Source organism: Mauremys mutica, chromosome 7 (genome assembly GCF_020497125.1).
Source record: "Mauremys mutica isolate MM-2020 ecotype Southern chromosome 7, ASM2049712v1, whole genome shotgun sequence".
Taxonomy (NCBI): domain Eukaryota; kingdom Metazoa; phylum Chordata; order Testudines; family Geoemydidae; genus Mauremys; species Mauremys mutica.
In genome coordinates this window covers 56,381,856-56,407,906 of record NC_059078.1, presented here as the reverse complement: position 1 = coordinate 56,407,906, position 26,051 = coordinate 56,381,856, and the positions used below count along the sequence as shown (strand labels likewise).

Below are 26,051 nucleotides of genomic sequence, written 5' to 3'. Positions count from 1 at the left end.
GTGCCTATTACAAAGCCCGAGAGGGGAATCGACGATCCGGAGCTGCTCCCACGACCTGCCGTTTTTACAGGGAGATGGATGAGATACTTGGGGGTGACCCCACTGCCAATCCCAGGATAACGATGGACACTTCTGAGCAGGCTGGGGGACAGGAGGAGGAGGCGGAGGAGGCGGCGGAGGCGGAGGCGTGGGGGGGGGAGGAAACCGCGAGTGAAGCTCCTGGCATGGGGGAAGAAACCGCAGATTCCCTGGAGGCATGCAGCCAGGAGCTCTTCTCAAGCCAGGAGGAAAGCACCCAATCGCAGCAGCCAGCAGTTGCAGAAGGACAAGCAGAGGAGCGTGTTACCGGTAAGCGGCTTTTATTTTCTGGGTGAAATGTTTCTGGAGAGGAGGGGGGGTTATGGATGCATGCATGCCAGCCTCTAGATGTGGAATAGCCCGTTGATGTGGTCTATCACGTCGCGGTAATCTGCCTCAGTTATCTCAGCAAAAGCTTCATCCAGAGCGTGGGCAATATGCCTGCGCAGGTTTATAGGCAGAGCCACTGTGTCCCTTGTCCCAGTGACGGTGACGCGTCCGCGCCACTCTTCTGCCAGTGGTGGGGGGACCATTTCTGAACACAGGCAAGCCGCATAGGGTCCCGGGCGGAATCCACATTGCTCTAAAAGAGCCCCCCGCTGTTCCCTAGTGACTCGCAGTAGGGAAACATCTTCCAGGATTAAGTCCTGTGAAAAATGTTGGGAGACTCTTTAGTGAAGAGATAGGGAGATAAGATCACCCCTGCATCTGCATTTCACTCAACCCCTCTAGCACTCCAGATTACCCGAAGCAACCAGCTCCCCTCTTACACCCAAGCCCCACTTCTCCCCATATAAGCACTGCTCACTCACCATGTCGTGGCTTCTGTAGTGTTATGCGTGTGGGTAAAAGAATGCTTAAATAAGAACTCACTCCCTCAGTGTAACAATTCATGTCTGGAGATAGTGGATACAATGCTGCCCGTGTTAAATGTTGTCATTTCTGTTTCTACAGTGACCTTGACTACTGGACTGCCCAGATGTTCAACATCACAGAGGCTTCAAAATTTGAGAAAAAATCCCCGAAAGAGCAAAGAAGACATGCTGAAAACTGTTCTTAATCAGTCTGCTCGAGAGAGTAAGGACTTGAAGGATTGGCGAGAGAAAGAAAGCAGGACACGCAAGAGAAATGCAGTGGCCAAGAGGAAAACCACGGAGCGGCTGCTAAGCATCCTGGAGCGCCAAGCGGAGTCTATAGAGTCACTCGTTGCCATGCAAGCAGAGCACTACCGTGCTACTCCCCCACCCGCCCCGTCCTTTGTGCCTTGTGCCCCAATGTCAGCTCAAACCACCTTTCCCCAGCATCCAGGTTCTTACCACCACCAGCTGCCTCCAACACCTGTATGTTCCCCAACCAGCCCTGATACCTACCACCACCCTTACCCTCTGCATTCAACCCCCATCACCATGCAGTATATGAACCCTGAAGTGCAGGATTCATTAAACAGCAATCCAGACAGGGCATATGCAAACTTGTGACTGTACAGTTCACCAACCCACACCCCTGCCCTCTTGTGTTCATGAAATGTTGTGTGTCTGTCTGTCTGTCAAGGAAGTTTTTTTCTTTTCAATAAAACAATTCTTGGCTTTGAAAACAGTCTTTATTATAGCAGATAGTGAAAGATACCTTAGCCCAGTAAAGAAAGAGGCACTACAAATCATATTATTATTATGGATAATAGAATAACAGTGTAAGCAGTGCAATTCACTCCCATGCAAGGCAGCAAACATTATTGTTGGCTTTCAGCCTCAAATTCTTCCCTCAAGGCATCCCTAATCCTTGTAGCCCTGTGCTGGGCCTCTCTATTAGCCCTGCTCTCTGGCTGTGCATATTCAGCCTCCAGGACTTGAACCTCGGTGGTCCATGCCTCACTGAATGTTTCACCCTTCCCTTCACAAATATTATGGAGGGTACAGCAAGCGCATATAACCGCGGGGATGCTGCTTTCCCCCAAGTCTAGCTTCCCATACAAGCAACGCCAGCGGGCTTTTAAACGCCCAAAAGCACACTCCACAGTCATTCTGCACCGGCTCAGCCTGTAGTTGAACCGGTCCTTGCTCCTGTCAAGCTTCCCTGTATAGGGTTTCATGAGCCAAGGCAGTAACGGGTACGCGGGGTCTCCAAGGATCACAGTGGGCATTTCGACATCCCCTACTGTGATCTTCCTGTCTGGGAAAAAAGTCCCTGCCTGCATCTTCCTGAACAGGCCACTGTTCCGAAAGATGCGTGCATCATGCACCTTTCCAGGCCAGCCTGTGTAAATGTCAATGAAACGCCCGCGGTGATCCACAAGCGCCTGGAGAACCATAGAGAAATACCCCTTCCGATTAACGTACTCTGATGCCAGGTGGGGGGGGGCCAGAATAGGAATATGCGTCCCATCTATCGCCCCTCCACAGTTAGGGAAACCCATGTGTGCAAAGCCATCCACAATGTCCTGCACGCTCCCCAGAGTCACGGTCTTTCTTAGCAGGATGCGATTAATTGCCTTGCAAACTTGCATCAAAACGATTCCCACGGTCGACTTTCCCACACCAAACTGGTTCCCGACCGACCGGTAGCTGTCTGGAGTTGCCAGCTTCCAGATTGCAATAGCCACTCGCTTTTCCACCGTCAGGGCAGCTCTCAATCTTGTGTCCTTGCGCCGCAGAGTGGGGGCGAGCTCAGCACACAGTCCCATGAAAGTGGCTTTTCTCATACGAAAGTTCTGCAGCCACTGCTCGTCATCCCAGACTTCCATGACGATGTGATCCCACCACTCAGTGCTTGTTTCCCGAGCCCAAAAGCGGCGTTCAACGGTGCTGAGCATTTCCGTAAATGCCGCAAGCACTTTAGTGTCACACGCGGCAGGCAAATCCATATTGATATCATCGTCGGAATCCTCACTGTCACTTTGGAGCTGAAGGAATAGCTGGACTGCCAAACGTGTTGTGCTGGTGACACTCATCAGCAGAGTCCTCAGCAGATCGGGCTCCATTTGCCACAGAAATCGCGATTCACACAGAGAGTAACAGAAAGACACTCACAATGGCGCCAAACGCTGCTGGAAAGAGTGAATGCTGGGATGTGAAGCGATGCACCACGGGGCGCTGGCAAACAGGAAGCGGAATGACCCGCACACTTCCTTCCCCTTCCCACAATACTCAGCGCCAAAACGGCGCCAAAACGGGACGAGGTGCTCTGTGGGATAGCTGCCCACAATGCACCTCTCAATACAGCGCTGGAAAGTGCTGCAAGTGTGGCCACACTGCAGCGCTGGTAGCTGTCAGTGTGGCCACACTCCAGCGCTGGCCCTTCCACAGCTGCATGACCAGCGCTGTAACTCCCAGCGCTGCAACTTGTAAGTGTAGCCAAGCCCTAAGTGTCTATGAATAGACTGGGGAAAAATCCCAAACAAAAATTAAAAACAAAACCAATGTGTATAATTAATTGTTTCTCTCTTTCCTAGCATCCAAATACCCCTTCCTCAGTGCTCTACTTCAACATAAGCTCCTCCCACTCATCTGCGACGTTCCAGGCATACTTCTGAGGTTTTAATACACAGGGCTGGTAGCACAACCTATTGCCTGACATTTATCTTTATAAGATCCTGTTTTCATTTGCTTGTCACTTTGTCAAACTAACTTTTTGGGCTGAAATTTTCCTGACTAGGTGTCTGCCTCAGACTAAGAGGAATACATTTTCATCAATTCAGCTGTTCCAGAGCGAGGCTAGGAGAAATATGTTAGTTTTGTTCATGTTTAACATTTTCTTTGAGAAGCTCTAGTGCCCCCATGCTTAGGAGTAGAGACTTGAAATTTGGAAGGGGAGTGGTCTTTGTCAGGGATGTGCCTTTGGATGGTCTGGGAACAAGGAACCGGTTGATTGTGGAGGACTGGAAATGACTGGGCAAGGAGGCTGGGATGGGGAACCAGGAACCTGGCACAAGGAATCTAGGGGCAGGGGAGATTAGAACTGGCTAGGTGAGGAGACTGGAAAAAGCTGTCAGGAATCAGGAACAGACAAAACTAGACCAGGGACAGAAGGGTCAAGCTTTGGGGAAAATGGGCACAAGCGCTAGCGATCACTAGAACACACTGCCCTCCAGAGCCTCAAATGGAACCTATGATTCCAAATCTCACCCTTCCACTGAGGTCAGAAAAAAAAAAACAGTATAAAGACTATCATAATGGGGACCAAAATAATGTAGCACAACCAACTTTAATTCCTGCCTTTCTTCACTTGACTGCCTGACTTTGCAAACTTTATAATGTTCTTTTAACTTACTTTAGATATGTTACACTCCCAAAAACTAAGAAAAATAATCACGTTGCTATTTTCCAGCTAGAACTTGCTCACCTCCATCCTGTTCTCCTGCTCCAGGGGCTTTATACCAGCAAAGATGTCCTGCTCCTCTTCATTCCCCCCCTCTGCTTTGTCCTCCTCCTCCTTGGCCACTTCCTGTGGATTCAGATAGTATACCTGGTAATCATCTTCCTCTTCTCCCTCCTCCCCGCCCCCTGCTGCACCATTTTCTCCCACTTCTGGCTTCCGGCTTGCACCGTTCTCATCTGCAGAAGGCAGATCGTCATCTCCGCTGCCCACTTCTTCCACGGGATCCTTTGGAGCTTTCTTGGCAGCGGGATTGCTCCTGACGCTGGGCTCAGGACCCTCTGAGAAGTACACGCCACCGTCATCTTCAAAAGTATCCCTGTAGCTCCTACTCAGGGGGCTCTCCGTGAAACTGAAGGTGTTACTGGCCTCCGCCCCCAGAGCCAAGCTGCTGTCATCCAGGCTCATCTCTGCCAAGTCTGGTTCCAGAGAGCTGTCTTCACTGCTCATGCGGCGTTTCCCACTATGTTTACTGGCTAAGCTTTTCCCCACCGGCAGCTTGGCCTTGCCTACTGCTGTCTTATAAACAGCCTTATCTCCTTCCGCTGAAAGTCGGCGCAGAGCCCTCTGGGGGGCTTCAGAGACAACTTTCCGCTTCCCAATGAGTTCCTTAGGACGGACAGCTGGCTCTTGCGAAGAGGGGCGTGACCTGTCCCCTGGCTGCAGACAGGTTCCCCCAGGTTCCTGCCCATGGCCTCTGCCAGCCTCACACGTGGTTTCCACACACTGCAACCGACAGTTCCTCTGCTGGACAGCCTTTACCCAACAGAACGAATTCTTCTTATCAGTGCTGCTGTAGGTGATGCCAGGGATGGGATAGGCCTCCTCCCAGTTGAAGTAACAGGCTTCCACAGCTGGCTTGAAACCTTGGAAGAGCTTCTCCAGGGATTTCTTGTGCTGCCCCCTCTTGACATTATCTATGACTTTCAGCTGCCACTGTCTGAGCTGGGTGCAAAGGTCCCTGCGCCTGGAGGAAGAGGAGAGAGAAGAGAAGACAGATCAGAAAGCAGCCATAAAACACACCATGACAAAAGACCCCCAACCTCACAGAATACCTCATCCTCCCCCAAGAAACCGTTCTGCTGAATTAGTGTAAATGGCATTAGTCAGACAACATCACAGAGAAGATAAAGGAAAGAGAGGTGTCAAAAATCAGCTTCTAGACAGGCCTATGCCATGGAAGCCAAATGCTGCCAAGTCAAACATGGGAATGTGTTGTAGACTGGGGGCTCAGGATGAAGCACTGGCTTGTGAGCTCCTGAGCAGCTACAACCTGTAGTTCACCCATCACAGATGTGACATTAGCACTCTGCTAAAACAGCCAAGGACTACAACAGGGAACTGTTGTACATCAGGAATAAGAATCACTGGCAAAGCAAAGTGAGACAGTTTGTGTAGGGCTTGAAGCTGTACCATGCCCGGCTTCAATCAGTGCTATTGGTTCTCCTCTCGTGAGCACTAAAGCCTACACAAACCATCCAAAGTGCCAAGGAAACATTTCTAAATCACTGGAGAAATCCCAAATTTCTCAGTGAACTCCCCTCCTACCTTTGCCATTGATTCCAGAGTTCTCGGGAACAAAACGAAACACCTCAATCTTCTAGTGATTTTATCAGCCCCAGAAGCAAAAGAAGATAGAAGTAAACTGAGCAAGGGGTGTAAGAGTTTGGACTTATTAGGATAAAAGGAGCTCTACAACACCAACTGTTTCCGTTTGACCTCTAAGAAAACCAATTAGCTAGGAATAGGCTGATGGGGATTAGTTAAAAAAGTAGCAAGGGGGAGGGGAACTACTCATAGAAAAGGTGCCATTAGGATAGGGGGAAGCTGCAACAAGCTGGGAAGGCTGTAGCAAGCCTCATTGTGATCCACTGAGAAACAGCGTGCAGGAATGAGAATAAAACAAGTCAAAGGAATTGAAAGTGGGCACCGTTCTGGTGACTCTATACAAACTCTAAGAGAATTGGAAATAAAGCAAGAGGCATTTGAATTATGCATGAAATGAAATAGAACTTTTAGCAATTTGGAATTACTCAGATGACTAAAATGTTAAGATAGACATCCACTATATAGAAGGGAAGAATGATTTGACCCTACCTTATAAACAACAAAACAACTTTTATGTTTTACTGACTACGTAACATGATTCACATTTTTGTTTGTTTTAAACCTTGTCCCTAATTCCCTACTGTCTTCTCTTTGTCTCTCTGCATATTTTTTTTTTCCTATTTCAGACTGTAAACTCTCTAGGGGCAGAGATAAATATTTTTTAATCTCACTGATGTACCCTACAAAGTTATGGCCTTACATTAATGTTTAATAATAATTTAGAAGATTAGAAAGTGAACAAAGCTAAAAAGCAAATATGCCAAAAAGATCATCCTGGCTTCATTCATTCTGACAAAGCGAGAGTTAACTTTTCTTGTTTATGATCTTTCATAACACACAGACAACGCACTGCATCATATCTTGCCTAATACTGCAAACTGCAAATATTTTGTAAAACATGAAATAAGCTATTACATTTTGTAAAACATAAAGAAGTCTTAACATGAGCCCTGAACACAGCATCTAATATTCAATTTTTGCTAAATGGAGAGGGTAGTCAATTGTGTGCAAGTTAGCAAGGTATTGTGATTTATAAACCTGCAGAAGCATCATGCTTCATCCCAGAGGCCTGAAGGTACTGGCTGAGGAAACAGGACCACTAGCAATAATTGTCTCTACATCTTGGAATACACACGAGGTTGCCCAAGACTGCAGAAAGCAACGTATAGTTCCAAACATTAAAAAAAGATTAAGAATAATGAGTAATCTAGGTAAAGAAGAAATCTGTGAAGGAATCTAGCATGTTATAGCTACAGATTGATAAAACAGATCATGCCATACTGAACTGAATAGGCATTTTCAATGTAGAAACAGGGTAGATCGGTGAGGGCAATTTGGGCGCGTCGTTAAATTGGATTTCAGCCAAGCATTTGACAGCACTGCCCAAGCGGCACAGACACTGGAGAAGTATGGTCTGACTAGTATAGTAAGGAGGACTGACTAATAAGAGGCAATGAGTTATCAGTTGTTACATCAGAATGGGGCAGAGACAAAAATGGTATCCTGCAGGGGCCAGTATTCTTAAACATACATCAATACCCTAATGAATATACATATATGCAATGAGGGCTCAAATCAGCAGTCTATACTAAGCTAAAATATACAGCAAGTACAGCAGGATAAACCAAAAACACAGTTGTATCTGGACATCTTTTCCACTTGGCTGATCCAGTGTGAGCTGAAATGTAATGCAAAGCAGTGCAAGATAATTAGCAAAGACTATGTCAGTTATAAACTAGGAACTCTAGAAACCAGTTATGAAGAAAAGGCTGGGTGTTATCACTGAACTGAATCCTTCAGTGCATTGCCATTCCAGAAAGGCTCTCTCCATCAGGAGAGATTAGAAAAACTAAGTGCATAACCATACTTGCAAGTTAAAAGGAACCACACAGGCAAGAGACAAATTATTCACTCTGAAAATCAGGATTAAAAACAAAGAGTAATACTAGCAATTAAAGCTGAAAGTGATTAAGTTTATCTTGGATATTAGAGCCCATCTTGGCCATGAGGATGGACAGCAGAACAGTTTGCCTAATGAGGAAAGTATGATTCAATCACTAGACATGTAAGGAAAGAAAGCTAAGAGTACGTGTGCACCACAGAGCAAATAGTGAGGGTTGGACTGGACTCTTTAAGGAATCCATTAAAGATTATCAGATCCTGGTGCTCACCTCTGTGGGCTGATGGTTGGGTCTAGGACAGCCAGCCTCCAGAGAACCACCATCTCATCACACATGCTGGCACAGGCATGGGCAGCCACTTCTGACTGACCATTACTGCGGCCGGTGTGCCCGCTAGCGCTGCTGTGGGACGCAGATGTTCGCACGCTGTACCACCAACCCGTTATCTGCAGAAGAAGATACATTCAATGCAGCTGTGCCCAAACATCCGATTCCCAAGTCCCACCCACCCCACATTTGCACAGGCTGGAGGACCTAAATTCTGGAAGTAAATCATAAATGACGATCAGGAATAGTAAATTCTGTTGCTAGGCATGCAATGCCTTGTTTTTTATTTATTTTTAAATGAATTATGGGCATTAAAGCAGAGGCACACAAAGGCCTGGTCTACACTACAAGTTTAGGGAGTAGCGCTGAAATCGACATTGCCAGCTCGAATTAGGGTTAGTGTGGACGCAATTCAACGGTATTGGCCTCTGGGAGCTATCCCACAGTGCACCACTGTGACCACTCTGGACAGCAATCTGAACTCGGATGCACTGGCCAGGTAGACAGGAAAAGCCCCATGAACTTTTGAATTTCATTCCTGTTTGTCCAGCGTGGAGAGCTGATCAGCACAGGTGACCATGCAGTCCCTGAATCGAAAAAGAGCTCCAGCATGGACCGTACGGGAGGTACTGGATCTGATCGCTGTATGGGGAGACGAATCCGTGTTAGCTGAACTCTGTTCTAAACAGACGGAATGAAAAAACATTTGAAAAAAAACTCCAAGGCCATGAGGGATAGAGGCCACAACAGGGAGTCAACACAGTGCCGCATGAAATGTAAGGAGCTGAGACAAGCGTACCAGAAAGCCAAAGAATCAAACAGATGCTCCGGGACAGAGCTGCAGACATGCTGCTTCTATGCTGAGCTGCAGGCAATTGGGGGGGGGGGGCGCCACCACTACCCGTCCGTGGACTCCGATGATGGGGTACTCTCAGTCGCCATGCCTGAGGATTTTGCGGACGGGGAAGATGAGGAGGAGGAGGAGGAGGACGACGAGGTTGAGGAGAGCACACAGCACACCGTTCTCCCCAACAGCCAGGATCTTTTTTTCAGCCTGACTGAAGTACCCTCCCAAGGCGGTATCCCAGACCATGAAGCCGTAGAAGGGAGCTCTGGTGAGTGTACCTTTGTAAATATAAAACATGGTTTAAAAGCAAGCGTTTTTTAATGATTAATTTGCCCTGAGGACTTGGGATGCTTTCGCGGCCAGTACAGCTACTGGAAAAGTCTGCTAACGTGTCTGGGGATGGAGCGGAAATCCTCCAGGGACATCTCCATGAAGCTCTCCTGGAGGTACTCCAAAAGCCTTTGCAGAAGGTTTCTGGGCAGCATAGCCTTATTCTGTCCTCCATGGTAGGACACTTGACCACGCCATGCTAGTAGCAAGTAATCTGGTATCATTGCATGACAAAGCCTGGCAGTGTATGGTCCCGGTGTTTGCTGGCATTCAAGCAACATCCGTTCTTTATCTCTCTGTGTTATCGTCAGGGGAGTGATATCGTTCATGGTAACCTGGTTGAAATACGTGAATTTAATTAAGGGGACATTCATAGGTGGCCGTTCCTACCGGGCTGTTTGCCTGTGGCTGAAAAGAAATCTTCCCCACAGTCAGCCAAGCGGAGGGAGGGAGAGGCATTGGCACTGAGCTGTTCGTATTTGGCTAGCGGGGATCTTCCCTGATACCAGCCACACGATTGAGGAAGGGTTAAAGCAATTATCGCAGAGAAAAGGATGGGGGGGGCTTCACGCTGAGCTGTCCGGGTTTGCCTAGCAGGGATCTTCCCTGACACCAGCCACGCGGTGCAGTGGGGTAGGGTCAAATTCTGTTGCCTGGCATGTTTGATGTCTAAACACCAAAGCCGCAGGCACTCAATACAAGATGCAAAAAATGACCTTGTACCAAAATCACATGTGCTATGTAATGTGAATAGTGTTGTTCACCATGAAAGAGTATACCCATTGTTCTGTAAAATATATCTTTTTAAATACTTCTCTCCCTTTTTTTCCTCCTGCAGCTGCAAATGTTTCAAGCCTCCCTCCTCTGTCCCAAAGGCTATCTCGGATAAGGCGGCGAAAAAAAACGCACGCGTGATTAAATGTTCTGAGCTCATGCAGGCGTCCCGCACTGAAAGAGCTGAGCACAAAGGGTGGAAGGACACAATAGCGCAGAACAGGAAAGCGGCCAGTGAACGTGAGGAAAGGTGGCGGCAGGAAGATCAGAGGATGCACGAAGCAACGCTGGGGCTGCTGCAGGAACAAACGGACGTGATCCGGCGTCTGGTGGAGGTTCAAGGAACGTAGGCTGGAGAGCCAGCGACTGCAGCCCCTGTTTAACTGCCCTCCCTCCTCCCCATGTTCCATAGTTGCCTCCTCACCCAGACGCCCAAGAATGTGGGGGGGTAGGCTCCAGGCACCCAACCACTCCACCCCAGCGGACAAAAGGCTGTCATTCAACAAGTATTGAAGTGGTCTCTTCCTTCCCTCTTCCCCGACCCCACCCGGGCTACCTTGTGTGTTATCTCCCTGTTTTTATAATCAATTAATAAAGAATACATGGTTTTTAAATGATAGTGACTTTATTTCCAATCTGTGATCGAAGGGGAGAGGGTGGTTGGCTTACAGAGAATTTTAGAGTCAACCAAGGGGGCGGGTTTTCATCAAGGAGAAACAAATAGAACTATCACACAGTACCCTGGCCAGTCATGAAACTGGTTTTCAAAGCTTCTCTGATGCGCAGTGCTTCCTGATGTGCTCTTCTAATCGGCCACCAGGCAATTTGCCTCAGCCTCCCACCCCGCCATAAACGTCTCCCCCTTACTCTCACAGAGATTGTGCAGCACACAGCAAGCAGCAATAACAATGGGGATATTGGTTTCGCTGAGGTCCAAGCGAGTCAGTAAACTGCACCCGCGACCCTTCAAACATCCAAATGCACACTACCACCATTCTGCAATTGCTCACCCTATAGTTGAACAGCTCCTTACTACTGTCCAGGGTGCCTGTGTACAGCTTCACGAGCCAAGGTATTAAGGGGTAGGCTGGGTCCCCAAGGATAACTATAGGCATTTCAACATCCATAACAGTTATTTTCTGGTCTGGGAAGTAAATCCCTTCCTGCAGCCGTTTAAACAGAAAAGAGTTCCTGAAGACGTGAGCATCATGAACCTTTCCCGGCCATCCCACGTTGATGTCGGTGAAACGTCTCTTGTGATCCACCAGTGCTTGCTGCACCATTGAAAAGTACCCCTTGCGGTTTATATACTGGATGCCTTGCTAGTCCGGTCCCAAGATAGGGATATGCATTCCATCTATCACCCCACCAGTTAGGGATTCCCATTGCAGCAAAGCCATCTACTATGACCTGCACATTTCCCAGAGCCACTACCTTTGATAGCAGCAGCTCAGTGATTGCATTGGCTACTTGCATGACAGTAACCCCCACAGTAGATTTGCCCACTCCAAATTGATTCCCGACTGACCGGTAGCTGTCTGGTGTTGCAAGCTTCTAGAGGGCTATTGCCACTAGCTTGTGAACTGTGAGGGCTGCTCTCATCTTGGTATTCTTGCGCTTCAGGGCAGGGGAAAGCAAGTCAAAGTTCCACAAAAGTGCCCTTACGCATGTGAAAGTTTCGCAGCCACTGGGAATCATCCCAGACTTGCAACACTATGCGGTCCCACCAGTCTGTGCTTGTTTCCCAGGCCCAGAGTCGGCGTTCTAAGGCATGAACCTGCCCCATTACCACCATGATCTCCACATTGCCGGGGCCCGCGCTTTCAGGTAAGTCTGTGTCCATGTCCTCATCACTCTCGTCACCGCGCTGCCATCGCCTCCTCGCCTGGTTTTTCAGCTTCTGGTTCTGCATAAACTGCACGATAATGTCTGAGGTGTTTACAATGCTCATAACTGCTGCAGTGAGCTGAACGGGCTCCATGATTGCCGTGCTATGGCATCTGCGCGGAAAAAAGGCACGAAACGATTGTCTGCTGTTGCTCTGACGGAGGGAGGGGCAACTGATGAAATGGCTTACAGGGTTGTCACACAGAATGGCCCCCTCAAGGATTGACCTCAAAACCCTGGGTTTAGCAGGCCAATGCTCAAACCACTGAGCTATCCCTCCCCCGACTATTCACGGAGGGAGTAGGGGGAGCAAATGAATACTGAACAAATCTGGTCTCTCTATTGTTTTGCTCCACTCCATCTTTCTTATACATCTTAGGCTGGCAGCAGACGGTGCAGTACAACTGCTAGCCATAGTCATCTCCTGGCTGCTCGCCAGAAGACGGTGCAATAGGACTGCTGGCCATCATCATCTCCCATTTATGTCCAGGTGCCCCCGACCGACCTCACCGAGACCAGCCAGGAGCACATGTCTGCCCAGGCGCCCCCGACCGACCTCACCGAGGTCAGCTAAAAGAGCACCCAGGAGTACGATGGCTACCAGTCATAATGCACCATCTGCTGCCAAAAGGCAATGAGCTGCCGCTGTGTAGCAACGCAGTCCCACGTCTGCCAGCACCCAGGAGACGTACGGTGACGGTGAGCTGAGTGGGCTCCATGCTTGCCGTGGCATGATGTCTGCATGGAAAAAAGGTTGCTCTCCCTGAGGGAAAGGGGGGGCGACTGACAACATGGCGCACAGGGTTGGCTTACTGTACTGTTCCCGCAGTCTCCGCCACCCATTGGAATTCTGGGTTGAGCTTCCAATGCCTGATGGGGTAAAAACAGTGTCGCGGGTGGTTCTGGGTAAATGTCATCAGCCACCTCCTCCACCCCCCCTCCATGAAAGCAATGGCAAAAAATCATTTCTTGCCTTTTTCCCTGGGTTACCCGTGCAGACGACATACCACGGCAAGCACGGAGCCTGCTCAGCTCACTGTCACCATATGTCTCCTGGGTGCTGCTGGCAGACGCGGTACTGCAGTGCTACACAGCAGCATCCCCTTGCCTTGCCCCTTGTCGGTCGGGGGCGCCTGGACAGACATGGGTGCTCCTGGATGGCCTCGGTAAGGTCAGTCGGGGGCGCCTGGACAAAAATGGGCATAACTCCAGGTCATTCCCTTCTTTAAGATTTGTCTAATGGAGATTCAGTCCCTGCCTAGAATATCATGCCAGCTGGAGGCTTCTGCCTCAGGCTGCTCTTCCAGTCGGCAGCATCATGTGGTCACACCTACCTCACCCTGCCCCTTGCTCCCATGGCTCATGAAGCCTGGACAGTAGTAAGGAGCAGTTCAACTATAGGCTGAGCAAGTGCAGAATGGTGGTTCACTCTACTTCCCTGTAAGCCAACCGCCCTCCCCTCCCCCCTTTGATCTCTGCTTGCAGAAGCAATAAAGTCTGTGTTGTTTCAAATTCATGCATTCTTTATTACTTCATCACACAAATGGGGGGATAACTGCCAAGGTAGCCCAGGATGGGTGGGGAAGGAGGGAAGCAACGGGTGGGGTTGTTGTAAAGGCATCCCCTAGAATGGCATGCAGCTCATCATTTCTGTGGGATGTATGGGGCTCTGACCCGGAGCAGCCGTTTGTATCTGTGGTTCTTTAGTAGGCTTGCCTGATATTCTAGGCAGCACTGAATCTCCATTAGACAAAACTTAAAGAAGAGAATGACCTGGGGAGTCATTCCCATTTTTGTCCAGGCACGCCCGTCTGCCTAAGCGCTCCCGACCGACCTCACCAAGGCCAGCCAGGAACACCCATGACAGCAGCAGATGGTACAGTATGACTGGTAACCATCATTGCTAACTTGCAAAGCAGCAGACGGTACAGTATGACTTTGCTAACTGGCAAAGGCAAGGAGGTGCTGCTGTTTAGCACTGGAGTACCGCATCTGTCAGCAACATCCATCCGTTGCTTTCACGGAGGAAGGGTCGATTGATGACATTTACCCATAACCACCAGCGACAAATTTTTAGCCCCATCAGGCATTGGGAGCTCAACCCAGAATTCCAATGGGCAACGGAGACTGCGGGAACTGTGGGATAGCTACCACAGTGCACTGCTGCAAAAGTCAATGCTTGCCATGGTTCTGTGGACGCACACCGCTGAATTAATGTGCTTAGTGTGGACGCATGCACTCGACTTTATACAATCTGTTCCCAAAAATCGACTTCTGTAAAATCAGAGTAATTTCATAGTGTAGACATACCCAAAGAAGGGCCCCATAGAAACACAGGGCTGGATGGAACCTCACACAAGAATGAAAACAAGAGCAGAATGACTGGAGATAGGGAAAAGAGCTATAAAAATATACTCTGCAGTACAATAGTGGCAAATCCAGCACACTGGTAGTGACTAAAGTTATCACGACCTGGTTGCAGTTTAGTGACCTATGTGAAATGAATTTTGTGGCTCAGTCTGGTTGCGAAAGAACAGATGACTTGATAATATCCACTCTCACAAATGGTTCTCCTCTTAGCTGCATCATCAGAAAGAGCAAGGACTGAATGGGCATGGAGAGAGAAACCTTTGATTTTCCTACTCCAACTAAGGTAGAGGCATATGATAGGGTAAGGGGGAGAGAAGCATGCACTGAAGAAACCCATGGTTACACCTGTATTGTGGAGTGACAACCTGTGTCTAGGATTGTCAAAATGAACCTTTTCCCTACCACTAAATTCAAACAAAATTGTTATTATTATTACTATTGTTAACAGATTTAAAGTAAAGGCTCAAAGCTTCCAAAAGCTATTTTCTACTAAATAACTGAAGGGTCTGAAATTGTGCCATCCAACATAACCCTTAAAGTCAAAAGTAATGGTCATAGCAGATGGACTTTGTTTTGGAAAATTTAACAGAGTAAACTGCACTGATTGGACAGAAGAGGCACAGGCAAAAGATGACAAAAAGGATTTAATACAAATACACATATACGACATCATCATGGGATGCAATGGAGTTGTGAGCATCACCGATCCAGCACCCAAAGTCAGACCACAGAAGCTCACTGAAGAGCAGTTCACTTTGGAGGGAATGTGCCTCTCCCACAATGCACATAAAGACTAAATTTTTCCAAGCCATGAATTCTAACAGCATTGAACAGTCATTACCATTGACTGGTTCCCCAGTAACCGATCTGCTTCCCCAGGAGGGACTGAATACCTGCTCATAGGTCAGACACTGGTCAGTCAGGATCTCCAGCAGAGGGGCTGCATTGCTGTCTCTTCTCTTGAACATCTCCCGAACAATAGAGAGCAGGTTCCAGATCCCCTCAGGCTCTCTCCCTCTCAGGGGACGCAGGAGACATGCCCACTCGGCAGCGGCTGGTGGCTCCGTGGAGGAGAGGTACATAGAGTTCACATCACTGAGAGAGTGAAAGGGGAGGGAGAACAGGAATGAAGACAAGACAAAGCACAGCAACACAAAAATAGATTCTGGGCCATCAAATATTTGCATCTTGAGAAGGGCTTTGACAAATGTGTATCACTTAAGAGTAAGCATAACAGGAGTCAGACAGGAACAAGCAAGTTTTTTATATATATATATATACACACACACACACACACACACACACATTGTGAAAAGACTAAATGAGTACTAAAGAGGGTTTTTATCTACTGAGACTCAACATTGCAACAGACATGCACAGACAGAGAACATTACCTGGGAGAGTGACCCCACAATTAAGCATCCTTAGTTTCATGGCACGATGCTCACTTATACACCATACAGTCCATGTAGAAGCAAAGGAGAGCACTCCCATGGACTCTGAGTCCATGTTCCGCAACCCTTTGTAGGCAGGGATACAGTCCTTACTCTGAAGATGACGCAGTTTACCTGAAGACAACAGGAGAGGGCCCACAGAATTTGTGAAGGGTTTTCTTTATGTTGTCACTTAAAGTAGATTCATCCAGGTACCAGGTGCTTTGGTCTGAGGCTGAGGGACCAGCAGTGGGATCTTGAGAAAGAACATACACAGTTTGCAGGTGTCGGAGAGATGCAGTCTACACCCCATAACCCAAGAGATTGCAGGCCGCACATAAGCAATGCACTTTAACTTCATCCCATCCAGAAAGCAACAGTCTCAGAACTGTTCATGGGGCCTGGAAACATATTGCAGTCATTGCACAATGGGTTAATGGAAAATATCTTCCATTAAAAACAGCCAAGCTGTGCAGTATCTAAAGATTCCACACCATGCCTGCTCATCAGTCTGCAGCACCAGCAGTTCCCTCCAGCAACTCTGTTTACACATATACTTATCCCCTTTCCTTGTCTTCCCACAGCAATCTCAGGAGCAGTAATTCAGTAACATCACCCAAGGGAGAAATATCTGCTCCCATCCTTGAGGCAGATAACAGAGAATCAAATCAGATAAAAACTATCCAAATTACCTGGGGCTCCACACACTGTGTTGATGGCAGTGGATTGAGACGATAACAGCTCATCCAGTAGGCGCTGAGCAGTAGGAAGAATCTAAAACACAAGAGAAACATGTTGAATGTGACTTGAAAGTAAATCTGCATATCTTGTCTTGTCATAACAAACCAAGAAGCTACTCTGATTTTCATTATTGTTACTGAGGAACTGTTGGCTTGTCAGAGCAGTTTAAAAACACTTCAATCCAGGTTACTCTTTAAGGCTCCTTTCCTTGTTTTCAACCCAGAGGTTCTTGCATGCCGGACACGTGTAATATTCCTTTTAAAAAAAAAGGAGAGTGGAGGGAACGCCATGTGCTATTGCTGATACCATAGTATAACCCTAGCCATTCCACTTTTTCCACCTTTTTTCTTTTTAATGTAAACCTTTATGCAAAGTTTGCGTCCTAACAGGTAAACCAAAGTAACATGAAAAGGAGTGGCCGATCAAACCTTCTTGGGGAGAGTGGGAGACAGCAGTAAAATTCCAAGCTTCTCTTTTGAGTGGCTGCAGTTGAGAGGTTACTACCACCATTTTCTTGTACCCACTATATATGGTTCCATTTCTTATCCCCAACTCGTTCCCTAAGACGCTGAATAGCACTGTCTCCAGGTGATTTGGAGATTTAAATCCTAGGTTTAGTCCGACCTTCCTAGGAGCTGCAATGCAGGGAGGAAGGCTGGCTTTCCTGATTTTCAAACTAGTACAGGGCTGCAGTCTTGGATCCATTTGTTACCAGGATTCATGCTCACAATAAGCACAATGGATTATGAAGATAGCTCAGACTTAAGAGTGATACAACAGAGGGTCAAAGACAGGCCTCCTCTCTCAACCCACTCCCACTTTGCACAGCAAAATGCTGGAGTAAAGGTGATCATGTACCTGAGACTAAAGCATAAAATTCTCACTGCACACCCTCCTACATAGTCAGAAATTTGTGAATGATATGGGCCAATCTTCACTTATAAAAAGACTGAGGGAAAACAATATCCACAACTGTTCAGTGGGGACATTTCATGTCTATGAGGCACCTGGAGAAACAGGCTAGGCATTAGGTGGCTCTTGCAGCTTTCCCATTACTATATTTTGCAACATATAGAGAGGTGAGAAATCCAAGAGGTAAGAGATCACTTGCTAACACAACCTCACATATTGAAGGCTGCAGCACTGAGGAACAGCAGCAGGAAGGGAATATTCACTACACGCAACAAGTGCCTGAGGGAGCAATACCTCAGCAAAACAAAATTGTGTGCTTAACTGAAATAGGGAGACTGTGTTCCCCAGTGCAGGTAGCCCTCAGAAGGAGAACTGGGTAACAAATTCCAAATGCTCGACATCAGGGCTTTCTCTTTTCACAGCATAGACATCATCTTCAGAGAGATTATCTCAAGAACTCCACCTGTTACATTCATGCTCCAGAGGACCACTTTTCTTCCACATTTGTGAGTAAATAGCTTCCCCGTGGCAATATTTCATCAGCTGGAAATAAGGAGAAAAAGCCACCTCATGTGACACTCCAGCTCTCCGTGGACCACCAGTGGTTCACGGAACCGATGTTTTACATCGTATACACAAAGTCTTCACAAGCAGCCACATCAAGACACCTTAATCCCCAACACTCTGGGGGCTATGGGATGAATTTGGGGCATTCCCTCCCTTATCGAAGGCCCTTTGCGAAGTGAAAATGATCCAAGATTATATTAAACAGATTAAGACAGATTTTCCAATAAAGCCTAAAACTTTCCTGTTGGACAACATCCCATCAGATCATCTGGTAAAATGGCAATAATTTAATCATCCAGCTGTTCCTGGGGTCACAGCAGGCATGCACTATTGGAGGAGACGATACACCTTCCATTATACCAACCAGACAGCTCATTCATTGCTAAGGAACAACTGACAGCAGCACTACTCGTGTTTCCAGATGCTTTTTTCTAATCACTGCCCAAATACTTAAATCCACAAAATCAGGAGGGGGGCGAGAAAGGCTGGTTCTCTTACATACTCCAGCAGGAAGAAATGTTACTGCTTCTGGTTCACGGTCTATCTACAGCAAAGGGACAGTACCTGTATGTTATTGCCTTTACATTGATGTGATTACTCTAGTTTTTGCTCCTAAGCAGTTTAATACTTTTGGTGGTTGGAGTCTTACTTACATTGTTCTTATTAAAGTTCCATGAGTTACTAAAGGTGCTTTGTGCACATTTTTAGTGTCCTAACCCGTAGTGGAAAAAAGCTGTGCACTCACTGTGCACTGAATGCACATACTTTCAAAAATAGAGGAAGCAGGGGGATTGAGAGGCTTAGACCAATGTTGCTCAACTTTTCCAGGTTAGCAACCCTTACTTTCAGTTCAAACTTTTCAAGACCTTACATTTACTATAAAGGCAAGAATAAAAAAATATAATCACCAACAACAATAAGCCTAGTAATTTGTGTGCGTTTCAAGAGGCAGACAGACAACACTTGGCCTTGAAGGGTAAGGCTTTGTGCAGGAGTGAGATTTTCTTTGGCAGCTGCACTAAAATTTTCAACCCTTATCAGCTCCTGACCCACTGGTTAAGAAATACGTAAAAACCTTACATCTCATCCTCGCTGGTTTGAATGCAGCCCAGGCTGGTAGAGACCAAAAGTTATTACGATCCAATGACTGTTCAGTGTGAAAGTACTCATGGAAAGCATCACAAAGCCCATCATAGCTGTCCCTCTGCTTTGCAAGCCTCAGCAGAGATGGCAAGATTGAACAGCTCAGAATCAGAAACTGAACTATCCTTTCACCCTTACAGGTGAGGTGGCCTCTTTAGATTAGGGCTGAAACACTGGTGAGGCAGGGTGGGGAATCCTTCACTTCCACTGGCTATGCTGTATATGTTCTGTAGACAGTTCTCAGGGCTGTCAAATCAGGCAGCTTTCATCAGCACTAAATTGATACACAATAAAGAGGCAACAAACACTGAATTGTACTTTGAACACTATGCCCTTCCCCCTTGTTAATTTCTTTTGTTTTGGCAGATGTATGATCTTCATGATCAAGAGCTACGCACCTGTTTATGCCTATGTGATATCCAATTTCTTGAGATGACTAAGCATCACTCTCCTCTCCCCTTTTAGGACACAATTCTAATCCTTTACCGGACAACAAATAACTATTAAACCCTGTGGTAAACAACAAAAGAAAGCCTCCCCAGTTATTAGAAAGTGATCAGATACAGTAATTGGCTATTTGGGAAGTAAAACATTACAGGCAGAGATCAAAGCAATCCAGGAGGATCTCAGTTTAACAGGGTTCCATTGGTATAGAATTGTCTCCACTTACCTGTTGTGGGAGTTCACTGATCAGGTACTGAGCAAATTTCTGTAGCTGATCTCTCTGCAGCCGAGACAAGGACTCTGAAACAGGTGCTCGCAAGCATACTGCAGATGCCTGGAGAGAGAGGAGAGGAGATGTAAGCATACTGCTATCAACAAGGTCAGACAGAACTAAGCCCTGTCCACCAGATGATTGAATCAGTGCTAGTAACAGCCATGTTTAAGCACAGGTGTTTCTAGCAGGGTCCTAGCACAGGTTCCTGGCTCTATGTGGATATGGATTTTCTTGTAATCACGTAAGACAATGCTGTAGCCTAAACTCAAACCATCTATGGCTTGGTTTTATAGAATCTGTTTTTAGGAAAAGGATCCTTGTCATGGAAATTCTGCGAACAGCTGTGCATAAGCTCTGTTGTAGTTAGCAGTTGCACAAACACTGGCAGAGAATTCACAAACAAACCTCTAAAACAGGCCATTATTTTTTAGCTTTTGGCAAAGGAAACAGCTCTGTGGTTCACCACTCATTCCACTTACACTGTTAGATGCTTATTCATTCTAATTCTAAATTCAGTTTCTCTTCATTACAGGCTTTTAAAAAAATATATTAGAGACAGCAAAAGCCAATTCCACAAATTCTTTCACTGTGCAGAACAAGATCTCCTAGCAGAAGCCACCTAAATGTAAACTGGAATAAAGCGAGAGCATTTCAATGAGTAAGATAGCATTGATAATTGGTTTAGTTCTGAATCTGAGTATGTCTGCATATAGCAATACCCTTTACATGCAGCTTCCTTTTTGCACTCAGTGTATGCAAACAACACAATGCTCTCAATAATGAGCAAAACCTTTCTGGTGAGAGAGATGCTGGTTTGCTTTTGTCACACAGGGGGCTCCAAACCTCCTTCTGCCTAATGCTGTGAATAAGGAAAGCTGCTGCCTAGTCTCAGCCTCTCACACCAACTTTTCAACAGAGAAACCATTTCAGAGCAGAAATTGGGTTTAATACACTCAGCTGCCACCTGGAGACTAAAGGCAGCAAGTATCAGTTTAAGCTCATGATGATTATCCATTGTGAAATACCAGTGATAAACTATTAGTGAATTTCAACAGGTAATTAGCATCTATTTATGTATTTAGAGGGCCTGGGATTGATTAAAAACCACTATGGACCATAATTGCTCCATGGCAATGCAGAATCTTCTTATCCTTTCCACAGTCCACACTCAAATCCCTCCTTAAAATGTATTTCTGCAAAGCTTCTCAAAAACAATCCACTAAGCAGATAAATCTGCAACAAAAGACTAGACCCTCCACATGTATATTTTGTGTCTTAACATTATATTCTGCCCATTTTCAACTGGAGCACCTTGGGGCAAGGAGTGGCTCTTCACTATGTTTGTACATTGCCATGCACATGGCTGGCACTAATAAAAAAATCAAGACTCGCAGTTTGGGTGTCAGACTGGCAGGTGGCAGACAACCTACCCACAGCACAGCATGTTAAATGAGTGAGTGCATACGAAGACCAAGATTGACTGAAATACAACTCAGGATGACTGAACAGCACAACAGCTTTCAAATCCCAAGAAATCCCACTGTTAACCCTTTGCAGATTGAAGGAAGAAACATTAGGGAAACATTAAATAGGGCAGAGTGGGATATCTTATCTAATCACAGTGGGATGCACAGTATCAACTTTAGAGTCAAACTGTGAATGCATAGGGCCTGCATTACCATACAAAGACTCCAGTCTCAAAAGCTGCATGACTCACAACTGTCATGCCATTAGATAAGGAACAGTCAAGAATAACTTCACTGGAGAGAACCAAGCAGGGGTCACGTTATGGAGCTTCCATCCAAAGCCCCTAGTCATTACAGGAAGATACCTAGAGAATGACAGAATTGTATTTAAAGGCCTACATTGTGTATCCGGAAGAGACAGAGGGCCACGACATGGGCACACCACTTGGCCCCAGCTCCACAGGTACAGCTGCATGAGGTGATCCTGCATCGATCAAACATCACTGCCACGTTGTATGCACCTTTTGGTGGCACCATCTGCGGAGGTACCACGGTGGCACTCAGGTGGAAACCTGTTGGAGAATAGGCCAAAGTTACTATCCCCTGCGCATCAGTGTGTGACACTGTGCAGAATGCAAAGGAACACTTGTGCATGTGCATTTTAACATTGTACTTTAATGTTAAACAGTAAAGTTCTTCTGATTATTAGAACAGCAATCACACTGGGACAGCAACTTGTTAAGTCTCCAGTACTGGGCTCTTCCCATTTGGCTGATGTCAGATGAATATCACATTTTAGAAGCAAGTCATCTACACCTTGCAAGAGATTCAGAAATAACAGTTTTAATCTAAAATGTTAATCTATAGTCAAGGAAAGCCAGGCAAGCTTGTACAAAAAAATGTGGAACTTTTATTAGCAGAGATGTTCAAGGCTGGACTAGGCACCTGCATTAGGCATGGTATAGGATGACTTAATTCAGCCCTGCTATATTGAAGATGAATCAGCTAGATGAACCCTCAGACGTTACTGCCAAACCAATGATTCTAAGAAAAACCCCTCTAACCAGATCAAAGTTCAGAATGCTGAAATGAATAAAATGGGGCAGCTCTGTGTTATGCATGAGTACCTGCTAGCACTTATTCCCCTACAGAAACCACCAACAAGCCAGGAATTATTGCTCCAGAAGGAGTAAAAGTAAGTCCATGCCTCCTTGTGATTTTGTAGATATCCTATTTTTATAACTTGTATTCTCTGGCACTAAAGCATCTTCTTGTATGAAACTAAAATAAATGGTAAAGAGAAATTCCAGTGACTCTTTTAAAAATAAATCAATCCAATTATTCCATGAGAAAACATAGAAGGAATTCAATTACATATTTACTAGGGATGTCAAACAATTAAAAAAATTAATCGCAATTAATCGTGCGATTAATCACATTGTTAAACAATAGAATATAATTTATTTAAATATTTTTGGATGTTTTCTACATTTTCAAATATATTGATTTCAATTATAACACAGAATACAAAGTGTACAGTGCTCACTTTATATTTATTTTTTATTACAAATGTGGAAGCCAGGAAATAATTAACAAGGATTTGAAGGGATCTTAATGAATGTCAGTTACTTAGCATGAGTTAGGCTAGCTGTGACCCTAATGACGTGAGATTTGTAGAAGCAAGATAATGTGAGACAGAGTGAACTGTGTGAAAAGTTATTACGACCTTGCAATTCAGATAACCGAATATGCAGTCTTGCTTTTTCTTAGGAGTGAGACAAATAAGATAGCAGAAAAGCTTATGTATAAACAAAATGTATTCGTTGCTTTTTACCGTCTGTATTATTGCTAGAAATTGTCTGTAACAAAGGTATAAAGCTTGCTGTAATTGTTTACCAGTTGAGAGACCTGTCCAGGACTGGGGTGACCCTGTGTCCTATGGCACTCTCTCCCTCCATTGTAATTACTGGAGAAATAATAAAGTATTTGATTTTGCTGCACCCAAACAAAAAGCGAGAACTGAGTTTTTCTCCGACAATTTGGGGGCTCGTCCGGGATGGCAACGCCCACGGACCCACAGACGGCTACTACGGATCATTCCCCTTCGAACCCCATGGCGCCACATGAGAGGTATGAGACCTTTTGAAATCTCTATTGGGGTATCGGAGGAGGACTGTCCGTGAGGACGTCTGTCTCTGTTGGGCTCACGCCATCTGAACTTATTGACTGTGCAGCAGGATCAAATGCAGAGTGGTATTGGGGAGAGGCCCCAATAAGGTTAGTTTATAGCAGTACTGGGAACTGCTGAGTTGGCCAAGGTAAATGCATAGGTAAATACATAAGGTAATGCATAGGTAAATGCATTAGAATGCACCGGTGCTGAGGGGTTTTTACCGCCTCAAGAGGGGTTGTCATACCGCCTCATGGTATTGGTCCGGACCAGGTAAAGATGCATCGAGGTTAAAAAAAAAAAAAAATGTAAAAAGAGATAAAAAGGAAAAAAGAGGCCTTGGTGTGTGTGTGTGTGTGTACACCAGTGTGAGTGATCGTTATCGGAAGACGCCCAGAGTACCCTGTGAAGCGGAAGCTCATGATCAGGACTGCTCTAACGCAAGCCCGGTAACTAGTGGATCTTTAGGAGATCCGACCCACGGTGGGCTGACTCAGCCTGGCATAGTCCGGCGAGGAAGCTACCTGGGTCTCGGAGTGTGTGAACCCATCTTCCCTCCCCTTTCCCTTCCGTGTGGGCTACTGACAATCTGATCATCTCACTGGATGCAATTAGAGTAAGCGGCGCCGTCTCCCAGAGACTAGCCGACGCTCTTTGCTGAAGGGAGGTGTAGGAGAGTCGTAGTCTTCCTTGTGAGTCTCTCCTGTGTGAGTACCCTGTAGGGAGAGATCCTTAGTTTCTGATCCGCTAGCGCGGACAGGGCACCCCCTGAGTTTGTGTGATTGGAAAATGGGGGAGGGACAGTCTAAACATTCCACCTTACCCCCTAAGGGTACCCCAGCATATTACATGTACGTACATTATGGTCCTAAAACCTGCAGGTATTTAGAGAATTGGAATCTTCACACGCGTGAAAATCCATCTAAACAATGCCCATTAGAAGGTACCTTCAATCTAGATAAGATCATATATCTCAGAGGAGCCTTTAATCACCAAAGAAAAGCCTCTGACACAGTGTGAGCAATTTGTCTAGGAACGGGTTAATTTGAAATTCAGCTTAGCCCAGAGATAAAGGAGAAGTTGTTTTGTGTTCAAGGTCAAGAATCAGCGCGGACTATGCTAAGTGCAAAGAAAAACTGCTTTCAGCCTCAGCTGATGTGGAAAAATAGAGACATAGGCAAACCAAAGGCAGTACAAGTTACAGAATTGGAATTATATTTGCAAAGCTTAACTTTCCAGTGAGACATGTGTGAGTATTAAAGTGGCTTAAGGCTTGGGGCATTCATATTTTTCCTGAGTGAGGTGGGAGCATTCCCAACACTCTCCATTGTTGTTTTATTATTTTTAATGAAGCTTTAAAATTTGGTTATATGGTGTGTTTTCTTCCCTCAACCTCCTGCAGTGTCAGTCTGATCACCTGACATGAGGGATAAATTGGTAACAGGAATTTGTCACAGTTTGGTGAGCAACTAATAATGGGGGAGCCCTGCAGAATTTACACCATCTATCTGTTTTACCCTTGTTATTTTATGTTTGCTTTGTTTGGTATTGTTGGTGTTATATGATAAGGATTGTATGATTAAAGGTGAGCCATAATAGAATAAGTTCTGTAATAAGGTTATATCTGGTTTTAGTGCACTATCTAGTTTTGGTTCTGTTCTGTTTAACCGGTTACTGTTGTTTTTCTGCTCTGTTCATTTGGGCGTTGGGTGTGTGGGCGGAACTGAACTTCTCGTTCGTAATTCCTCAGAGTGGAAGCCATGTGTGCGATGAAGCTCTGAGGTTGTATTGAGATCTTTCTGTCCCGCCCCCTGTAACGGACAATGTAATAGAAGTAGAAAAATCTGGCTTAGACTGTAATTTTCTCTGCTTTCTGTGTAATTTTCTTTCCTGTTTAACTGTCAGCAGACAAGTGGGTGGGTCTCTGGGTAGACCCCCTAAAGGGGTTTGGATTGGCCTTTACCCAATGGCCATGTATTTTTGCCCAGGTGGCAAGCCTTACAAGGGAGGACTCGGGTAGTCTTGTGAGTAGAAATGTTTTGGGGAAAAGACCAGAAAGGTGGGGCTAGTTGAGAAGCTCACCATCCTAGCTAAACTGGTAGTGGAGCAAATTGGTGCCAATGGAAAGGACGGCTCAGCGAGAAAAAAGAAGGATCGGGCCCAGGCGGGCAGGCAACAGACACAGAGATTGGAAAACAGGTTGGAAACTTTTGAGGGTGTAGTGGAAGGAAGGAGTAAGTGAATATAAGCATGAGGATTTCAAATACTCAGGAGGATATTTGGAATGGTGATTTGAGTTGATAAAAGTGACTGTTGGGAGACAAGCAAGTGATTTTTAAGGAAAGTGAAAAGTTGACTCTGTAGTTGCTGGAGGGAACAGCAGTTGAACTTTGTAAAAATGCTAAAGA

The 26,051-nt window shown here is 46.0% G+C and overlaps 1 protein-coding gene across 3 annotated transcripts in view; it reads right to left on the bottom strand.

Moving 5' to 3' along the window:
• ZSWIM8 (zinc finger SWIM-type containing 8) overlaps positions 1–26,051 on the bottom strand; it is a 168,390-nt gene that overhangs the window by 54,737 nt on the left and 87,602 nt on the right. For 2 of the 3 annotated variants that reach the window (XM_045023766.1, XM_045023767.1), the window contains exons 4-10: positions 21,873–22,045; positions 19,960–20,067; positions 16,619–16,700; positions 16,062–16,182; positions 15,387–15,588; positions 8,229–8,404; positions 4,417–5,416 (exon numbers count right to left, since the gene is read on the bottom strand). In XM_045023766.1, coding sequence (XP_044879701.1) covers positions 4,417–5,416; positions 8,229–8,404; positions 15,387–15,588; positions 16,062–16,182; positions 16,619–16,700; positions 19,960–20,067; positions 21,873–22,045 — 1,862 coding nt within the window. The remainder of the gene's footprint in view (positions 1–4,416; positions 5,417–8,228; positions 8,405–15,386; positions 15,589–16,061; positions 16,183–16,618; positions 16,701–19,959; positions 20,068–21,872; positions 22,046–26,051) is intronic. The other variant, XM_045023768.1, reaches the window with a different exon arrangement.